General features: G+C 40.9%; 1 protein-coding gene across 3 annotated transcripts in view; it reads right to left on the bottom strand.

The window, feature by feature from the left end:
- The window catches only part of OXR1 (oxidation resistance 1), a 275,058-nt gene that overhangs the window by 217,830 nt on the left and 36,639 nt on the right, over positions 1–20,589 (bottom strand). For all 3 annotated transcript variants that reach the window (XM_082291244.1, XM_082291243.1, XM_082291245.1), the window contains one exon: positions 18,863–18,941. In XM_082291244.1, coding sequence (XP_082147370.1) covers positions 18,863–18,879 — 17 coding nt within the window. In that variant the 5' untranslated portion in view covers positions 18,880–18,941. Of the gene's footprint in view, positions 1–18,862; positions 18,942–20,589 lie in introns of those variants that run through there.

The following is a 20,589-nucleotide window of genomic DNA, read 5'->3' as shown; positions in this document are numbered from 1 at the left end:
GGTGTCTTAAACCAAAATCGAAGATCTAATTGTTTCGGCCTAAAGCAGACAGCAATTCACAGTGCAACCCCCAAAATCTGGTGGGATTTCATTTGCTCCCCAGTGTGGATACAAAAATGCTGCTAGCAAGGATTTTCTTGCTATTTTCTAAGTCCGTGAGAGACTTTTCTCTCTCACAGAAGAGGTAGCAGAGTTATGTAAAAACCAAACACCTGCAGCCTTGAAAAGTCTTGTTTATAGCGTAGTAGAAAAATATTTTGACAATGGATGTTTTAGGACCTTAGCCAATCACCCCCAAGGGGTGGCTGGTCCTTTGTCCAATGAGACTATGAAGAAAAAAGTCTATAAAAGAGTTTGTAAAATAATTAAATAAATCAATCTTGCTGCACAATTCCTGCCTGCTGGATCTTCTCTCCTCCTCCCTACGGCTGTGGGACATGGTGATATACCCTAGGGCATTCTTTCTTTTTATTATTTTTTTTAATACCCCAGCACCACGCCTGCACTAGCCCTCCACCTTCCTTCCCTGCACTAGCTCTGATGCTGGATGCCAGGCCAGGCACCTCACTGGCGCAGTGAGAAACGTTACTACCCCAAGATGGGCTTCTGCAGCTCTAGGGAGTGGCACCCACCTACCAGGCAATCACCCACAGGGTTCTGGCACTTGCTTAAGTGGCAGGAGAAGGGGAGTGAGCACGAGAGGGAGAAAGTAAAACCTCCCTCTCTCCCTCTTTTGCCAGAGGTGAGTTATTCTGCCTCCAGATGTTTTCTAAAACTACAGCTTCCAACTCAATGCTAGATGCTTTTTTCTTACTTTTAACTTGGTCTCCAGAATACTCTGGATATTGCTTTGTGTTCTTGATTTGTTAAAATTTAAAAACCTCTCAAAAGCAGATACGAATTGGTAAACTAATTAAATTTTCATGTTATGTATTTAGAGTTAAATACACATTAAGTGAAATTCTAGAATACAAAGTATTTCTGAGAAGCAAGATCACAAGCAACAGTCACAAGAACATTCTTCCCATGAATGAAATAGAAGACTAGAAATTTTAGTTAATTTTAAATATCCAGCACTGCAAACACTCAGCATACATATGATAATGACCTCTGTAAACACATAACACTAGATCATTATAAATGAGCAGCTAAAATAGGTGAATCAATGAATTATTCCAGGGGAAGAAACAAACTGATGTAGTGTTTTAATTATGTGATACTAACACAAACTCTGACAAAGGTAACTAATTCCTTCCACCTGCAAACACTACTAAACAGTCCTTGAGTAGAGTGCTTACCTGCACAAAATACTTCTCTACCACACCTAGTGTACAGAAGATATATATCTGCTTTTCTCCAGGACTTAACCTATGGGGGGTGTTAACCCATACATTCTTACTCGGCAAGCAGCACTACAGGCTGTCAACATACACAGGGATTCTTTCATCTCCTGAACTGTTAAAGTGTTTAATTCCACATTCCTGACAGCAATTCTACCAGTACTGGAATTCTGAAAGCAGCACATTTGCCTGCTTTGAACACACAGCAAGTCCAGCATGTCTGGATTTGCCAAACAACAAAATCAGTAAGAAGCCACCTAAAGCAGTAACCCTGAACTCTGGAGTTGCAGGATGCAGAGCTGGCTGGTTGTCCTGTAGGATCCATTTTGGATGAACCCTGAAATCAACATCATCAAGTCCCACCAACAAAATTTACAGTAGTAGTATATTATCTACCTTATAGAGGCATCAAATCATTATTAATAGTAGTAATTTGATCTAAACTAAGAGTGTAGACGCTTCCCAAAGTTTGAAGGAAAAAATATAACTGAGGTAGAGATATACATAGATATACATATAAACCATTAAATAATTATGTGACAAGATAACCAGCAACTTTGAGGTCTTGAACCTCCTTAGCTTCATTTCAATTATAACATGAATATTGAGATCATAAATCTAGAACAGATGTATCTATAGTATGAGATGGTTTAAGTATCCTAGAAAACTACTAATGAGAAGATTACTAAATAATTATGTATTCAAATACCTATTCAGGACTGCAGCTTTTTTCTACAATCCCTTCCTGATCCTACTTTAATTCACACTGAGAGGCTTGCATGGAGGGCAGAGAGAGAGAGAACTACACAGAGCTTCAGCCACCACTCAGGATAAGAAAAGCCCCAACTCCAGTGGCAGTTCACAAGTTGCTTCAGTAGTCCTAGGATTCATCCCATGATGCAGGTCATCTGTGAAACAGCAGCAACATTACAGATGCATAGAGCCACAGGATAAAAACTCTGCAGCCAAGAATTCTTCATAGCTTGTAGTTAACAGTATTTCCCTTCTCGTAACACATTGTAATGGGTAAATTATATATGCAAATAAGATTTAATTTGGATTTTCAATATAATCACAAAATAAAACATAATATTCTTCCAAGCCAACTCTTCCATAATTATAGACTGTAAGAATGAATAAAACTAAAGAGGGAGAGGGAGGGTTAAATCCTAGGCCATCATAAACAACAGAGACCATAGGACTTCATCAAGAAATCTCTGTGTAAAGTTCAATTCCTTGTTCTCAAGCAGATCATTTCTCCTGGATTAAAGGCCTGAATGGAACAAAATAATCTGTCAAATCCTTCATTAATGTTAGGTATGTAACAGCCACTTTTACAGATATGCACCAAATTGCAGCAAAACACACAGAAACTGACAGAACTGACAGAAACGAATTCTGTGGAGACAAGTCCCTTCCTATAAATTTGCTTTCAGAAACGTTCACAAGATGGACTGGACAGAATTTAGAGAGGCATCTGAGGGGAAGAAAAACAAGTACTTAAAAAAATCTGATTATCAGCATGTATGCTTGGTATTTCATAATCACATGCTGATATCTGCACTCTTTTATACACAAGCTGTTTAGTGAGGCTCGGAAACTCTTCACATGAATATGTTCAGCTCTGTGGGCAATTTAAAACTAAAAGAATCATACTGGCTACACAAGATCTTCAGACTTAAATAAATGTCATTATTAAAGGAAGCACATAATCAGCCTTTTCTGAGATTGAAACTGCATACATCTTAGCCATTGCTAGTCACAAGGATTGAGACCCAAACTCTCATCATTTGCATGTGCTGTGAATATTTCCTGTGAGAAAATGTCACAAGGTGAGAAGTACAGAAAAACAAAGAGCTCAGAATTTTTTTCTCTCCATGGCATGGTGCAAGAGGCAGAGCTTGTGGTTAATAAGATTCAGAGAATGGCAAATTTTTTCTTTTTTCCTCTCTTTCTCTCTCTTTTTATTTTTTTTTAAGAAAGGCACTATACACATTTCAAACAAATATATTTCAGGGTGCCAATGCAAACAGGAGATAAAAGCCACAGAAAGCTGTTGTGCTTTACCAAAGGCCAGTTTCCTTTAAGGAGGCCTCTATTAAATATAACCTTTAAATTAATAAGGAATAAGGATTCCCTTGCAGCTCCAGCCAGAGCTGTACATGTGAGCAGAGCCCTTATTGACCAGAAGGGGAAAGAACAGAGGCAGAGCTCACACTCTGTGTGAAATCCCCTTGAAGGGGTTTCAGGGGAATAGACGATTTTATGGGCAAATTGGGACTCTACCATTACCACTACTGTACCACCCTACCTGTGAGGATATTGCCACATAGAACTTATTAGTTCAGATAAAATTTTTATCTCGCAAACAAATGGTTATCAGCAAACCTGCCTCATTCTGTTTTAGGAATGTTGCCCACGGACTAGGGGAGAATACAGCATGGCAGAGATCATCTCATATGCTCATCACAAAGCGTAATAGATACCCAGGTCTGATCTGATCTTGCCACTCAGCATGAGTCACTGAATAACTGAAATAGATAGAAACTACTTCCAGTATTTCTCTCCTGACACCAAAGCTACACATCACTTTGAAAATACTTAGATGAAGTTCAGACAAGTATATGCTAAGTATGTGGACGCTGAGGGAGTTTTGAGATATCTCATTACTTCTACTGCTCATTAGTGGATAGGACAGTATATTTCCAACACTTTGTGGTTTTCAAAGGTTTTTTCTAAAACAGAAGTAAAAAGAATAATCAGGATACCACAGCTCACCTGCTTCCTTTGTCATTGAAGCAAGCCTACAACGACAGTTCAAAGCATGTCTGAATTTGCGTTTATCTTACAGAGAAACAATCCATTACCAGCCGCTAATGATCTTTTTTTGCCCTAATGAATCTTCCCTGAAAGGAGTCTACCTGGGGCTCCATGCTGTTCACAGCTATTAAAACATGAAAGTTGGACTAACTCTGTTAAGAACATTGATGGTTAACTCTGATGTCAAGTAAATGTCAGCTTTATGAACTGGAATCAATTCAGACAACACAAGTCAGTCATTGTATTAAAGACAATGCATGCAGCAGCTCTTCTCTCAGTAGAGAGATGGGTCCTGGATGTCTACTGGCAAAGCTCTTACTGCAGAGGGGCAGGTCCAAAGGGCAGTTTTGACATGAGAAAACACAGGTGCCTGGAAAGTGAAAGTAACACATGGTTGTTTCTGATAACCTAAAGACCCTTGTGACAGCACAGGCAAAAAGCTTCCTGCCACAAGCCAAGCTTGCATCTGGATCTCTGATAGGCAGGCATGGTCTGAATACAGCACAGCTTGTTATTCTTTGTGCTGCTAGTGCTCTTCATAAAAATTATTGGAAAAAACATACTTTTTGGTAGGCATGCCTGTCCTTAAGCCAGTCTTACTCCATCTGCAAAAGTCACATTCCTCTTTTAAAGGTAATGCTGTCTTTTTACTGTCAGCCAAACCACTAGTAGTTTACTCTTAGAAATAGTAACCCTGATCTCAGAGTGGTAATGTCACACTCATGTTTAACTGAAATGAACCTATTTTCCTGCTCCTTCAGTGCTAGTGCTAGGCTCTGGCAGCTCCCACTCTCTCCAGCACAGCACAGCACAGCACAGCACAGCATTAGTTGGATAGTCCCCATTGCTGCTGCACAGCTACAGAGACTTCTCCCCAAAGCACCCAGGATCTTCAATGTCTCCTCAAAGAGGAGGGCCCACCAGCCTTACCTCATACAACTGATAAGAAAACAAAACGTCATGCAAAATCTCAGTGTCAGGAGGACTCACCCTGGGTTGCCCTGCCTGGATTACAGGGGTAGCTGCATTGCTTTATCCTCCTCACCTAAATATTCTGTCCTCCATAATTAGACTTAGTCCTTATCTGCAGTCTAGCCCAATATCCTCTTAACACATGCAAGAAATCCATGCTGGATCAGACCAGTGGTCAGCCCAGCTCAGCATGCTCTGGGAGGGTGGCCAAAACCAGCCCTGAGACAGAAATCAATACAGACAGTGGTAAACAGCAGGACAAACAGTAGGACAAAGCTTCATTGCTTCCAGAAATTCAGGCTTCAGAGGTTTCTTATCGTAAAGGTATTTCTTTGTTTCATAACCTGCAAGAAGGTCACTGGGGATGGTGGGGCTTCTTGGGATCCTCCCCCCGCTCAGAGCCAGCTCAGCTGTAGCAGATTGCTCAGGGCCACAGCCAGTTTTGATTGTCTGCCAGGACAGAGAACATACAATCTTGTGGCAAACTCTTTCAGTGTTTAACCACCTTCCCATTAAAAATGGGGATTTGGGCCATTTTCTGAAATTTTTAGCATTCACATGCTGCTGCAAAAAATTCCAGAGCCTGCCTGTGCACTGCCTGAGGAACTGTGTGCAAGCCAGTGTATGGGGTAAGGGCAATGTTCCTCACATCTTCCCACACTCTGTACAGGACCACTGCTCTACCTTAATGTGAAGCGATGATCCTATAAAGGTTTTAAGACCACAGCAAAGGTTTTAAGACCACAGCATTCATTACTTTAGTTTGAATACTCTGAGATACATAATTTTTCTGGTTTCTGGACTTTCCCTATGTTTTTCATAAGGATTCCTGTCTTTGTCATGAGCTGTGGAAGCATCCAGCATTGATCCATAATACCCAGAGAAACAAGATCATTCTATTTACAACTAATTTATCATAATAAGTGCCAAACTATTTCTCATATCTCACACTAATAAAAGTCAGGAAAAATGCAACAATTCACCAAAAGGTAAATAACCTTTTAATGGCATCTTCAGTTCTTGGAACTACTCTCATAGCTTTTTTGCTCTTATTGTGCATCTGTTGCATTTGTTTCTCCCCTTGCCAGGAGACTCCCCATCTGCTATATACATTTGAAAGTATAGAGGCTAAGAAGGAAGCGTTACCTATTTCAGTCTTCAGACTCACATTTTCATAACAATATGAGGAATAGAGAAAGAATAGAATCATAGAATGATTTGAGTTGGAAGGGTCATCTAGTTCCAATTCCCCTGCCATGGGCAGGGACAATTCCCACTAGACCTAGTACTTCAAAGTCCCATTTGGCCTGGCCTTGAACACTTCCAAACACCACAACTTCTCTGGGCAACCTGTTTCATGGAATTTCTTTTAATATCTAATCTAAACCTACCCTCTTGCAGTTTAAATACATTACCCCTTGTTCTACCACTATACATCCTTGTAAAAAGTCCCTCTCCAGCTCTTCCATAGGCCTTCTTTAGGTGCTGAAAGGTGCTATGAGGTCTCCTTGGAGCCTTCTCTTTTCCAGCTCTTCCCCAGCTCTCTCAGCTTGACTTCACAGGAGAGGTGTTCCAGCCCTCTGACCATCTTTTTTTCTCTCCTCTGGACTTGCTCCAACAGGTTCATTTCCTTCTAGTGTTGGGGACCCCAGGGCTGGACACAGCATTCCAGGTGGGATCTCACCAGAGCAGAGCAGAGGAGCAGAATCCCCTCCCTTGCCCTGCTGCCCACACTGCTTTTGATGTAGCTCAGGACACATTTGGCTTTCTGAGCTGCGAGCACACACTGTCAGCACATCTTAAGCTATCAATCCACCAACACCCCCAAATCCTCTTCCTCAGGGCTGCTCTCAATCCATCCTCTGCCCAGGAGGATGCCCCAACCATTGTGCAGGACCTTGTACTTGGCCTTGTTGAACTTCATGAGGTTTGCATGGGCCCACTTCTCAAGCCTGTCCATGTCCTTCTGGATGGCATCCCTTCCCTCTAGTATGTCAACCACAACAACACAGCTTGGTGTCATTGCCAAACTTGGCAAGGGTGCCTTCAATCCCCCTGCATGTCACCAGCAAAGGTGTTAAACAGCAGCAGTCCAATATTGACCCCTGAAAATGCCACTTGTCACTGCTCTGCACTTGGATATTGAGCTCTTGACAGGAAATTTTTGAGTTTGACCAACCAACCAGTTCCTTACCCACCAAGTGATGCACCCATCAAATCCACATCTCTCCAGCTTAGAGTCAAAGGATGTCATGTGGGACAGTGTCAAATGCTTTGCACAAGTCCCAGTAGATGACATCAGTTTTTCTTCCCTTATCTACCAACACTGTAACACCATCATAGAAGGCCACCAAATTTTTCAGGCATGATTTGCTCTTAGTCAAACTGTGTTGTCTGTCAACAATCACAACCTTATTTTCCATATGCCTCAGCACAGTTTGTAGGAGAATCTGCTCCATGATCTTGCCAGGCACAGAGTTGACACTGACTGGCCTGTAGTTCCTCAGACCTTTTTCTATTTTCCTTTTTAAAACTAGGGGTTGTGTTTCTCCCTTTCTGGTCAGTGGGAACCAGACCACCATGACTTCTCAAGTATGATGGATAATGGCTTAGAAACTCCTCTGAGAATTCCCTCAGGACCCACAGATGCATCTCATTAGGTCCCATGGACTTGTGTGCATCTTCATGTTCCTTAGATGCTCTTGAACCTGATCTTCAGTCTGTGGCTCTTCATTCTCCCAGTTCCTGCCTTTTCTTTCTGCAACTTGGGCAGTGTGGCAGGAGCACTCGTTGGTGAAGACTGAGACAAAAAAGGCATTGGATACCTCAGCCTTTTCCATAGCCCAGGCAGCAAGGTCTCTCATTTCCTTCTGGAGAGGGCCCGCAATTTCCCCAGTCTGTTTTTTATTATGGATGTTCCTATAGAAGCTTTCCTTGTTGCCCTTCAAGTTCCTGACTAGATTTTATTCTATCAGGGTTTTAGTTTTCACAGCTTGATCCCTGATTGCCTAGACAATTTCTCTGTATTCCTCCCAAGCTACCTGTCCTTTTTTCCACACTTTTTTTGAGTCTTAGCCTACCCAGGAGCTTCTTGTTCATCCACACAGACCTCCTGAAATTTTTGCCCGATTTCCTCTTTGCTGGGATGCATCCGTCCTGAGTTTGAAGGTGATCTTTGAATATCAACCAGTTTTCTTGGTCTCCTCTTACCTAAGGGTCTGTATTCCATGCTACTCTACCAAGAAGAGTACCTCAAGTGGGACAAGGTCTGCTTTCCTGAAGTCCAGGGTAGTGAGATTGCTGTGCACTCTCCCTGCTGCCCTAAGGATATTGAATTCCACCATTTATTGGTCACTGGAGACAAGGCTGCCCTTGAGCTTCACATTCCCCACGAGTCTCTCTTTGTTGGTGAGAACAAGTCCAGCATGGCATCTCTCCTTCCTGGCTCCTCTACCCCTTGGAGAAGGAAGTTACCATCAATGCTTTCCAGGAACCTCCTAGATTGTTTATGCCCTGTGAAGTTGTTCCTCCAACAGATTTCAGGGTAGTTGAGGCCAGGGCTTGTGAGAATATGAGGCTGATCCTATCTATCTTTAGAGGGCCTCACCTACTCGGTCTTCCTGTTTGGGTGGCCTGTAGCAGACCCTATAATGTCACCTGTCACCTTTAGTCCTGACCCATAAGCCATTGGTCAGCTCTTCATCCATCCCAGAGCACCAGGCACAGCTCGTCATTGACATAAAGGGTGATGCCCCCTCATCTTCTCTGCCTGTCCTTCCTATGGAGCATGTATCCTTCCATTCCAACACCAGTCACAGGAGTCATCCCGTCACATCTCTGTGATGTTAGGAAATCAGACACAGAATTCTGTGTTCAGCAAATAATCTTGTCCATGTTAAGGCGTTTTGGGAATGGGGAAAGTTTCCATCTGATTGTACAGTTCACAGAAGAAGATGCATTTAAATTAAGGTGTCATACAGAGCAACAAGAGTTCACCATGACAAGGCTTAAGTGTTGCTCTTTCACGGTGGTTATTTAATACAAAGAATATCTCAGAGCTACATTACAGATGGAAGATCAAACAGGGACAAAAGCTAAGACTGTGTGGTCATCCCTAGCCCCTCACGGAGTTTGTTGCACAGTTTTGGACGGGGTGTTGAGAAACCTCCATTTCTTCTGAAAAAACATTTAGTGAATAATAAAGCAGGTTTCTACCTTGGCTGAAAGATGAGTAAAAGGGTGGAAAGCATGCTGTACTAAGGCCTTAAAAAGATTACATGGATTAAGGCAAATACAATATGACATAACAAGCCCTGTACCAAAAAAAGGGTTGTGCCCTTTGAGCTTTGCTGTAATGCAGATAGAACAATAAATTATATACCAAACATTATCCAAAATAAATCATGGACCATATCTAGTGGTAAACGAATTATCCCTGCTCCTCAGAACTTCTCTTTGTCATAAAGAGCCATCTCTCTAGATAGTCTGAAGAGAACTGAGTGCATTTTTCTTCCAGTAACAGTGAGAATGACGTTAGAGCTAAAGAGCTAAAAGTCCCGTGTGATAAGTTGAATTTCAACAGCTAGAATTTTAATATGGCTACCTAGTTATAAAATATTTGCTATAAAATTATACTTGTATTAATGAACTTTTGGATGTTTGCAAGCTTAGAAACTGCTACAGAAAGGTCAAATTAAAAATACTGGCTGTAGGCAAACCAGTTTCCAGTGTTCTTCTAATAATTGAAATTAGGGAGCTTAATGGAATCCAGCATATAGATTAGTTTCACAACGTCTACTCCTCTAACTTGTACTACCATGACATCTTACAACAAATATGGGGGAAATGGGCTAGATCTACAGAATGACGTTATGGTCTTCCCTTCAGACTGATTTCTTGTCCTTTCTGACAATATTTAGGAAATATTTTCCAGTTAATTTAAAGCCATTTAGTGCTCCCACCAAATTACACCTCAATGACTCTGGCACAGGTACACTTTCTTTTTCCCAAATGCCTTTGATTTCTTCTCTGCACACACAGACATGCACTTAATTAAAACTTTCCATTGAACTGGCATTAGTTAGACACATAAGGCATACCAAGTTGCTCTTAGGCTTCCTGCCAGAAAGCCAGCGGTGCTGATGCTTTCCTTCATTTACTTTAAAGTGTCAGCAAAACAGGCAATTTATGGCCACATAAATCTGGAGCCAACAGCCCATGACCACCATCTGCAGCAATATAGCACAGACACAGACAGTGAGTTGGTCCCGTTCCCTGGGACTGATTCATGCTGCTGAACACAGAATCAGAACACACTTTACCAAAGTGTCTTCTGTAGCACCATAATAAAATACATCACCAGAATGAGTGTTTAAAAAGGTTTCAGGGAGCAGCATAAAAAAATCCCATTAGCAAAGCATGGGACTTGTGCAGATATTTATTATTCACCATGCTGAAAATTTAACCTGGGGATTTGATACACATACAAGCAGGATGCAGACATATCACATTGTGAAATGAGGTTTGGTTTTTATCAGGATATTAGGATCTTTGTCAAGAAATAAAGAACAGGGAGAAAAGCCATTTGCTCTGATACAGTGTTGTGCTTGTGGGCAGGGATTTACAAAATCATCCAAAAAAAGGGAGACAGCTGAGAAACCATGTAATTGCTAGAAGCAACTGAAAAAGTCTGTAAGACACAGCAACTGCTTTCATTATATGGTACCAGTTCTGCTTCAGAAGGCTTCAGAGATGTATCTGGCAAGCTAATCCTGAGAGAAAATGTTTTTCTGACCACCAGTGTAGCTATTCTTACATATGAAAATGCAGCAGAGGTTGGATGATGCCACTTAGCTCTGTTAGGTGCTGATTGTCATATGTGTGCTTTTCACATTGAGGTTGGAACTCAACTAGAGTGGTTTCAAATTGAGAGTAAGTTTCACATGTAGCAGCAATAATAATTCTCTAATCTACAGACTTCATTTCCTAAAAATGAGAGAAATGTTATTAAGCTATTTTTGCAGCCAGAATCTAGCAGGAGCAGCTCTGCTAAGACTAGATACATACCACTAACAGGAGATATCTGCAGGGTACTGAGGCCCAAGCTCAGCATGAAATCTGAGCATGAGGAAAAGTTCACCCCTGCCTGGGATACTATTTCATGCTTTCCTGTGCCTGAAGAAATGACTGAATTGGGGCATGAGTGCCTTCAACTGACTTCATCATTCAGCAAGACTGACCTTCAGTTTATACCTTGGCATATTTTTTTTCCAAATGCACTTTTTAAAAAGAAAAACAAAACATCTTCCTCATCCTGCATGCTCTTGGTAAAGAGCATTATTAGAAAGCCCATGTGAAATCCAAACTTCTAGAATAAAAGCAAAAGAATTCCACTGATTATGGAAATGCAGCAGTTTGCCCTTCAGCAACTTGAACAGGTGTAGTGGTTTGGTCCAAAATACTCACTACTGTTTACCTTCTGTGAGATAAGAATTAGGAGAAATGCAAAGCAGGCACAAAACTTGAAAGAATATAAAGATGTCTATTAACAGACCTAAAAGAAGAGAAAAAAAAAATCATACCACACCTTTAGAACACTTCTCCTCCCCCCACTTTTCTCCCTTCTCCCACTGACAATATAAAAAGACAACCCTTGAGATGTTCAGTCTGTTTATCACTTCCATAATAACTTTGTTCAGTCCATTTAGAAAGAGGAATCTCTCTTGCCCATGCTATGAAAACATTATCGCAACGAGACAGCCGCCTGGGTTGGTTCTCTGCTCGCATGTGAATCCCTTCCCCCCACTTGCAGCTTTTCCCACAACTGCTTTCGAGGGTCCACTCTTGAAGTTTTTTGGGGTACAATTTTAAGGTTGAGCTGTTCAGAAACAAAAGTTCTCTTCACCCATCTCTGGGAGAATTTCATCTCTAAGAACAGAGGCCCTTCTCCTTCCCTGGGAGCAAAGGGTCCTCCTCATCTTCATCGTTAGGACTATCTCTGGGAGCATCTCTAGGAACTGAGGTCTTCTCCTTTCCCATTTGGAGCAAAAGTCCTCATCTGGTCCATCTCTCCCTGTCCAAACTTCTCATTAAATTACAGCTGCGTCAGCATTTGCCTATCTCAGCGCAGGTGCTTTTGCTCACAAGTACAAGTTGAACGCTCCAGCCCCCCATGCCTTCATGAAATTACAATGGGTACTCTGATACATCATACCTTTACAACAGAATTTCAGCTTTAAGCATCTCCTCTTCCTTCTCCCTCAGGTTTTCAGCTCTTCACAGCACTAAAAGGGTCAATCTCACCTAGGCCTTGCAGCTGGAATTTTGCTTATCACTGTTGGTCACATGATCTTTTGCCGGACAGCCGTGCAGCTTCAGCCGAATCTTGGCTGCACTGGAGAGGAGGAGCTGAGCCGCTCCAGCTGCAATATAGCAGGGCTGTTTGGGGGGGGTTCCATGGGTGGAACAGGGCCCATCGGCTCCAGGATGGCCGTGGCCTGGCCCGGCCTGGCCTGCAGGGCCTGGGCTGGGCCCGCTGGCCCCCACACGGGGCCCGCAGCCACCTGTCCCAGCGCCAGAAACGAGAGAGAGCTGTGGGGGGGGGTTGTCTATTCTTAATTGTGGATCACAGAGGCAGTCACAATTTTAGGTGGCTTAAAGAATTGTCCATATTCAAACTGGCCACTGATAGGTTCTATTAGGTCACAGAGGAAGCTGTAAGCACCCCTTTGCAAGAACATCACTTCTGGGACTATGCTTGCTAACCCATGACAACAGGATGTAACAAGGAAACACACCCCTGTATAGTGAAAAGCCCAGCCACACACACAATATCTCTTAAGGTCTTGCTTAAAAATTCTGTGCCTTCTGAATCTGCTAAAGCATAAGGGATCTGGGACCACAACAAGAAAGGTGTCTGCAGTTTTGCTTACACATTTATTGTTTGAGATCAACTGAGAAACAAATAAACACTTTTTATTCCACTGCAAAGAAAACAAGCAAGCAAAAAACAATCCTGTCACTGAGATGTTAGGTCCTCTTTATATTATCAAGTGCCAGCCTTTGAAAGCTTCTTCCTTTTGAAAAAGGAACTTGTGGTATTAAAGGTTATAGCTGAAGTGCAAGTGCAATCCTATAATTAAATAATCTGAGGCAAATAATCAGACACTTCTACAGAAACTCCAAGATAAGGCAAATAAACACATTAGCATAATTAAATAATTCTCAGTGTTGGACCTACAGCATGAAGTTGGTGTCGAAATGGAGACTACTTTCTCTAACAAAATATATATGCCAAGTTAGCTGGTTAGCTCATGTAAATGCCTTTAAAAGGCTCTACATGAGGCAGAGGAGAGTCTTATTGTGAAATAGGCTTCTGTAAAAATAAAATTGAGAACATATTCACAGTTTAGAAAAATTTAAACAGATTGAGATTTCTTTCATATTTTCATTTCTAAAAGCATACAATTAATTCACATTTTCTAATCACGATGCAGTTACTTAAAGAAAATTTTCTAAAGCTGCTCACCATTGCATAAAAATTTTGTGACTTTATTTGTATGTATAGGAAGCCAAATTTTTATTAGATGGATTATTAAACTAAGAATATGTGTTTTCTATCTTTTGTTATATATACAACCATTTTATTGGAGCTTAAGCTTCAGCGTATGAACACTGATTGGGCTTTTTACATTGTACTGAGTTGGACTGGGATACAGTTAATTTTCTTCACAGCAGACCGTACAGTGTTGAGTTCTGAATTTGTGATTAAAAAACTGTTGATAACACATCAGTGTTTTGGTTACTGCTTACACAGTGTCAAGTACTTCTCTGTTCCCCACTCTGCACCCCTGTCTGTATCTGTTACACACTGTGTTGCCCATGTACATCTGCATTCTAGACTGACTGTTCTGGTTGAATAAAATCCAAGTTTCACAGGTGCCTTATCATTTCACATTAGTCAGCCTCCAGATCCTCAAGCAATAAAAAAGTGCAAGAAATTAGAAGTTCATATTTTGGAGTTCGTAGTAAACTTTTAAAGAGTCCATGTAAATAGATATTATTTTGCAGTTCACTGCCATAACTAAGTTCATCAAGAAAGTTAATTCTGTAACAGAGAAGAAGAAACAAAGTATGTTACAGCTTCATTCAAGCAGTGTCAGTTCCAATTGAAAAGCAAAAGAAAGGGGATGATGAACACCATGTGAATTTAGGTCAAACTAGATAATTATTTTTGTACACTTAAAAATCCCAAAGAAAAACTTTGGCATATGCTCTTAGTGTTCAGTAATGGACAGAGCTTTGTGGGCATCCACTGGCCATGCTTTAGTACCTGGCAGGAGTATAAGAACAAACAGCAATAGTCCAGGACTAATGCCAATTAAAAACATGAAATTTAGAAACCATGTGTAGATATAGTCTCTCTGCAACTAAGAGAAAAGAAGAAAGTAGGCTTATATTATCTTAAAAATAATCTTTTCTTGAAAACACTACAGTCTGTTCATATCAGGAGTTTATAAATAAATATTATTTCCTTAACTTTCTAATCAAAACCAGATATGAGGAAGTCAGTAACTGTCAGTGACTAAAAAGCTGATGTGTCTTTCCAAACGACATCATTCTCCTATATCAATCATACTATTTGTCCAGTTTACCTATTATCTAAGTTTATAAACATACTAATATGATTAGACACTGGAAGAAAGGTTTGTTTTCTATTTATCACAGGACTCAAATTGCTGCTGACAGACCTGGCCTAAGAAAATTGACTACAGCTTTCCAGGATGGCTGACTGGAATACAATTTGGAAAGAAAACTATTTGCCTCCAGAAACAACTGCTGTGTTATGAAACTCTTGGACCCCTGGCCAAGACTGACCTGGCCATCCATCACGAAGCACCAAACCAGCCATCAGCACCTAGCAGAAGCTACCAGCTGCATTGGCCACAGTGCCTCAGGCTAGAATCACACCCTATAAACAAAAGGCTCTCCACAAAGAAGAGTACAGTAAAATAAAGGCTGAGTTCCTATCAGGGTGATCAGGGTCCCTAGAAATCAGTTCCTTTTTTTTTTTTTTCTTTTTCTTTCTTCCTCTCTCCAAAATACTTTGAATTAAACCTGGTAACACTAGCCCTCAACAGCCTAAGTGCTGGCAGCAGATCACAGATCACACAAGAGCCACGCCCTTAGCTCTATGGAGCTTCCTGAGGTTCAAACCAAAGGAGGAGAAGGAGGCACCATACTTATTCCAGGAGACAGAGTTGGATGTGGCAGCTAACTGCTCATTACCCAGAGGTACTAGTGGTAGACTGCAATTCACAGGACCAACGTGGTATTCTCTGCAAAACCAATTCAAACATATACCATCTGCAAGGCTCTTCAATGAAGGGAAAAATGGATTCAGCTCCAGTAATGGAGCAATATCACACATAAACTTGAAATGTCCTTATACTGCTCACATCCTGCTTCTCACAATTGCTTCCTTCAGTCTAGTAAACTCATTTAGGGACCAAATGACTTGACTCTGAGGGCTGGATTTGTCACTTAGGCTATCTTTTGAAGCAGTCCATTCTAGGCTAGAGAAGGAAAAGAAAACGGAGCATGCCACGCAGAAGAAATACTCTCCAGCTGCATGGACACAGTTAAAACGAGCTATACAACATGAGGTTTCCAAGCTGCAGAACATAAATGACCACAGATAAGAGTACCCCTGAATATCATGAAAATAGTGGTAGGCAGACAGTCAGATCAACCTTGTAGATCCTTGGGATGCACTGATTTGGGGCCATTCTTTGCAAAACATCTTCCACACATAAAGTTGGTTCCCACAAAGTAAAAATCCCTTCTCTAAAGTAATTTAAATACTTTTGCCTTCCATATGAGGAGAATGGCATCAGTAATTGCTCTTGAAAGATAGAAATAAGGACAGAACATGAATAATACAACACACCAGGAACTCATTGGTATATGTACTGACCTCTGATATTTCAGTGCTGGTGTTTATTGTAGACTAAATTAGTTGGAGAAAAATTAGCATGATAGAGAAACAGATGAGAGCAGAATACAAGAACAACACACAGAAACCACAAGTTTGGTATTTAAAATCATGGGATCAGCTCTCAAATTAAACTGAAATTAAGAGGAATTCACCTCTTCCTTAGATATGTCAGTTCACATTAACAACACAGTTTCTTATAAAGCAACTGAGAAATACCTGCCTCACATATAAAGTTTGTCAAAGCTGTTGTGGTTGGAGAGTCACTTTTACTTTTTAGTCCCTGTTGGCCCATCCAACAGGGATTATCCACTAAAAGTTAACTTTATATGCAAAATTAAGAGAAAGGTATCAATGTAAAAGCAGTTGAGATACTATATACACCTGATAACTTCCAAAGATCTGGTGACTGGCAATAACACAGTTTTTGAGTCAGAGTTATGCAATTTCATGAAAAGTTTTGTGGAGATTATAATTAGTAATGCATTATTAGAACTAATTAAAAACAAATTTTTCAAGAAAATAAACCTTAAGTCATCCTTTCCTACAGAAAAATACATTTGTTCTTAAATATATTTCTAAATTAATATAGTATTTCTTTTTAGGAAAAGAACAAATGTATCAAACCAAGATTTCAAAAACTCTCAACAGAGGGAGTTTATTTATAGGAGTTTATAGCCTTTAAAAAATATCAGTAGAACCTCAATATTTTCTTGTTCACAATAAATAGTTGTCTATGCAAATTGAATTCAAAATGTACTGCAATAGTTAGAACAAAACATCTGTCAAGTACTCAATCACTGCCTAGGTAAAACGTGGTACCAATCTCAAGAATACTTGGTATAATGTCCCAGCCTACACATAGAAGGTTACTATTATGGAAGGGCACTGTGACTCTTTCCCTCCAGAAAGCAGAACATCCTTTATTTGTTGCAACTGATTCAGAACAGTCTGCATAAAGTGAGAAAAAGAGGAACACAGTAAAGTGGAGAAATAAAGAACTTTTCTTCCCCAAATGGATCTTTTTTCATAAAATCTTGTTTGCAGATATGGAAGAGAATTTCATATTGTCTGTAATATTCCTTATGAGGAATTTTCACTTGCATAGCAATCAAGATTAAATCTGTGAGGAAAAAGATAAAAAAAGACATTTCAAGCCTACCAAACACAATTCTTCATTTTGCCATTGCTTTATAACACTAAGAAAAAATAAAGAGGTGATCCTACGAGTAAAAAAATTGTTTAGATAAGGCCATTGGAAGTTCATATAGGGTTGTACTTCACATTGGTAAAAATAACTAACCCACGTGAATATAATGTGATATAATAACTTATTTCATTTAATAGAATGTCTTTGATTTACTTGAGTGTTAATATTCTGCAGAGACAACTAATTGAAAGCAGAAATCCTCAAATGGGAAGTTGCAATTCTGCTACTGTACCCTCTGCAGCAGTTACCTCAAACTCATCACACTGACAAAACAACAGATTCTGTTCTTATCTAAAAATCTAAAAATCTTTGTATCTAAAAATACAAAGTTTCCTTTTATTGGAAAGATACCCTAAAAATGTATTGCATATGCATCTTGTATAAAAGGTAACAGAGTCTGGAGTCAGCTGCCAATCCCACTTCAGCCAGACACAAAACACCCTGCTGAATTCTTGGCCATGTGAGCAGGAGCACAGGGGAATGGGGAACCCCTGGTAGCACCCTGACTCCAACAAGGCTGCAGCTCACACTGAAGCCTTCTGAAATTCAAGCAGGAGCTTCAGAAAACCAAGCTGCTTTTTCTGATCATTTGCCACCTCTGACTCCTGCAGACATGCAAGATGCTGCTTTATATGTGCTTCTTAAGGGCAAGATAGCCTCACCTCTTCAGAACAATTCGGAAAAGGTGAAGTAGTTCTGCAGGTACCAGATTAAAGGTGCTCTGCCACTGCACAGGGCAAACATTTCACTAGGCTGCCATGCAACTGGGACACAAGTGCTGAAGTCCTTGACTAGCTTCTACTGAAAACCTAAAAGCCTGACAACAAGCACAAAAATCAGGGAGTTCACAAGGAGAGGAATGGTCTATAGTATCTTTGTTATGCAGAGAAATCACACTCCCCTGCAGAAGGCCCACAGCTGCAGTACCTGATAACCTGACAGGGTGCCTTGGGGTGCCATGAGGGCTCATGTGGCTGCAGGAACTGTGGGGGCAGCAGGGCCACGCTGTCTGATGGCAGATACACATTACCTGATGCTTACCAAAGATGCAGGAAGTAGACATCATGGACTCAAAAGTGTTGATTTTTTTGAGACATTTGGGGTACGACACTGAATCACAGAGTAAGAAATGGATGTTACCTCATATTCAGTACAGACTCCCTAAAATGACAGAAAAGAACCTATCTTACACTTGTGCTTTGTTGGCCTGGTGTTATTTTCCATACTAGAAAGCAGGAGGGATGTCCTCCAGCACTAGTACAGTGTCCTAGTTGGCATTCTTGCCTTGGGGATGCTGTTTGCCATTTATGCTTCCTGGCCTGCATACCACGTACCTGTCAAAGCAGACCAGAGCTTTACAGCAAAGTAAACCTAATCATTATAATAGAAAAAGTAACATACCTAGCTGATGTGTTTTGTATAACAAGATTTTTAGAAAATGCAAAATTTTCAGATTAGAATCACAACAGCCATACTTTTTTTTTTTTTTCTGAGATGCAAAGTACAACAAAAATGGTGGAAACTGACCTCTTAGTGCCAAACATGACGGTGCGGGCTTGTTTCACATTTATGAACGCAGTGCTCTGCACAGGCTGCTTATATTGACCTGGATGAGAAGAAAAAGAGACATTTTTAAATTAGGAAACTCAGGACCTTGATTTCAATATCCTGAACAATAAGTACATTAGTAAACATCTTCCAGTGAAACTTCAGGGAATACCTGGCAATTTTACAGAAATAAAAAGATTAGCAAAAGTATGTGAAGGCTAACAAACAAAAGATAAAAGTTTAAAAACCTAAGACCAAATCCTACTGGTAGGGCTTAAACCTGACATAGTTAGAGCACTTACTCAACAAGAGTTAGGCATAATACCATATGACAGTGCAACATCTAAAAGTCCTTGCCTCTTACAGTGAAATTCATGTGCCTGCGTGAAATGCATGTGCTTTAAAGCAGCTAAACAGGTCTTTCTAAACTGCCAGTCTGAACAAAGCTATATAAATTTATATCTTAACTGCGTTTTGGTGCTCAATTTGTTGAATGACTACCTCAGTAAATTAGTAATTTTTCCTGAAAGAAAACATTATAATAAAAAATAATTTGCCTGGTGTGGGTCTACTAAATACAGACCTCAGGAAATATTATTATTATTTGAACAAAGAGAAATTCCAGCTTTTACATAAAAATATGAGATTACAGACTATTAGAATAATTAGGTCATGAGAAACTGCCTAGTCCAGCCTTCAGCTCAAAGCAGGTATAATTAGATCAGGTTGTTCAGGGATGTGTCCACTTGAGTCTTGAAAATATCCACAACCTCTTTTGGAAACCAGTTCCTGTACCTAATCACCATCATGGTAAAAACATTTTTCCTAACCCCTAATCAGACTTTTCTGTATTATAGCTTGTGTCCACTGCCTCTTATCATATCTGTATACCTCCAAGAAAAATCTAGCTCCATCTCCTCTATACCCTTCATTCAGGTACTTTTTGACAGCACTAAGGTGGTCTCTTGGCCATCTTTTTGGATCCTGAGTTGATCCAGTTCTCTCAGGCTTGTGTTGAATGCCATTTGCTACACTCCCTTGGCCAACTCATTTGGTCTCCATAAGTTGACATCCTCCTTTTTCTGGGGGGACCAAAACTGGACATAGTGCTCCACAGTCAGTCTCGCAAATGCCAAGTAGAGGGCAAGGATCTTCCCCTGACCTGCTGGCTATGCTTTTGCCATGCAGCCGAGGGAAACAGGTGACTTTCTTTGCTGTAAGAGCACACTGTTGGTTCACACACAAATTGCTGTTCACCAGGCCCCTCAGATCCCTTTTTATACCACTGCCTCCCAGATATTTCGTCCCCAAGCCCATCATTTTACGCAAGGTTATTCCACCCCATTGGCAAGACCTTGCATATGCTTTTGCTGAACCTCATAAGATTCCTGCCAGCTCATTTCTTCAGCCTGCCCAGGTCCCCCTGAATGGCAGCATTGCTCTCCAGCAGCTCCTTCCCCAGGCAAGTCAGTGCTTCACTCAGTGTGCAGGTCCCCAGGAGAAGCCCCTGGGGCTCTGCAGCCCCACACAGGCCAGCAGTAGCCTCCCTTGATGTGCCATCCCAGTCAAGGCCTCCAACATGCAAAGGACATTAGCGCTAGTCTGTAACAGGGAACATGCCCTGTAGGATGCTGAGACCACCCCTGCACACCCTCCACACCACCACAGGCAAGTTTGAGCAGAGATGCTGCGTGTCCCTGCTGTGC

Source organism: Coloeus monedula (genome assembly GCF_965178545.1).
Source record: "Coloeus monedula genome assembly, chromosome: 1".
NCBI lineage: Eukaryota > Metazoa > Chordata > Aves > Passeriformes > Corvidae > Coloeus > Coloeus monedula.
The sequence above is the reverse complement of the archived record's forward strand: the minus strand, read 5'-3'. Positions and strand labels throughout refer to the sequence as shown.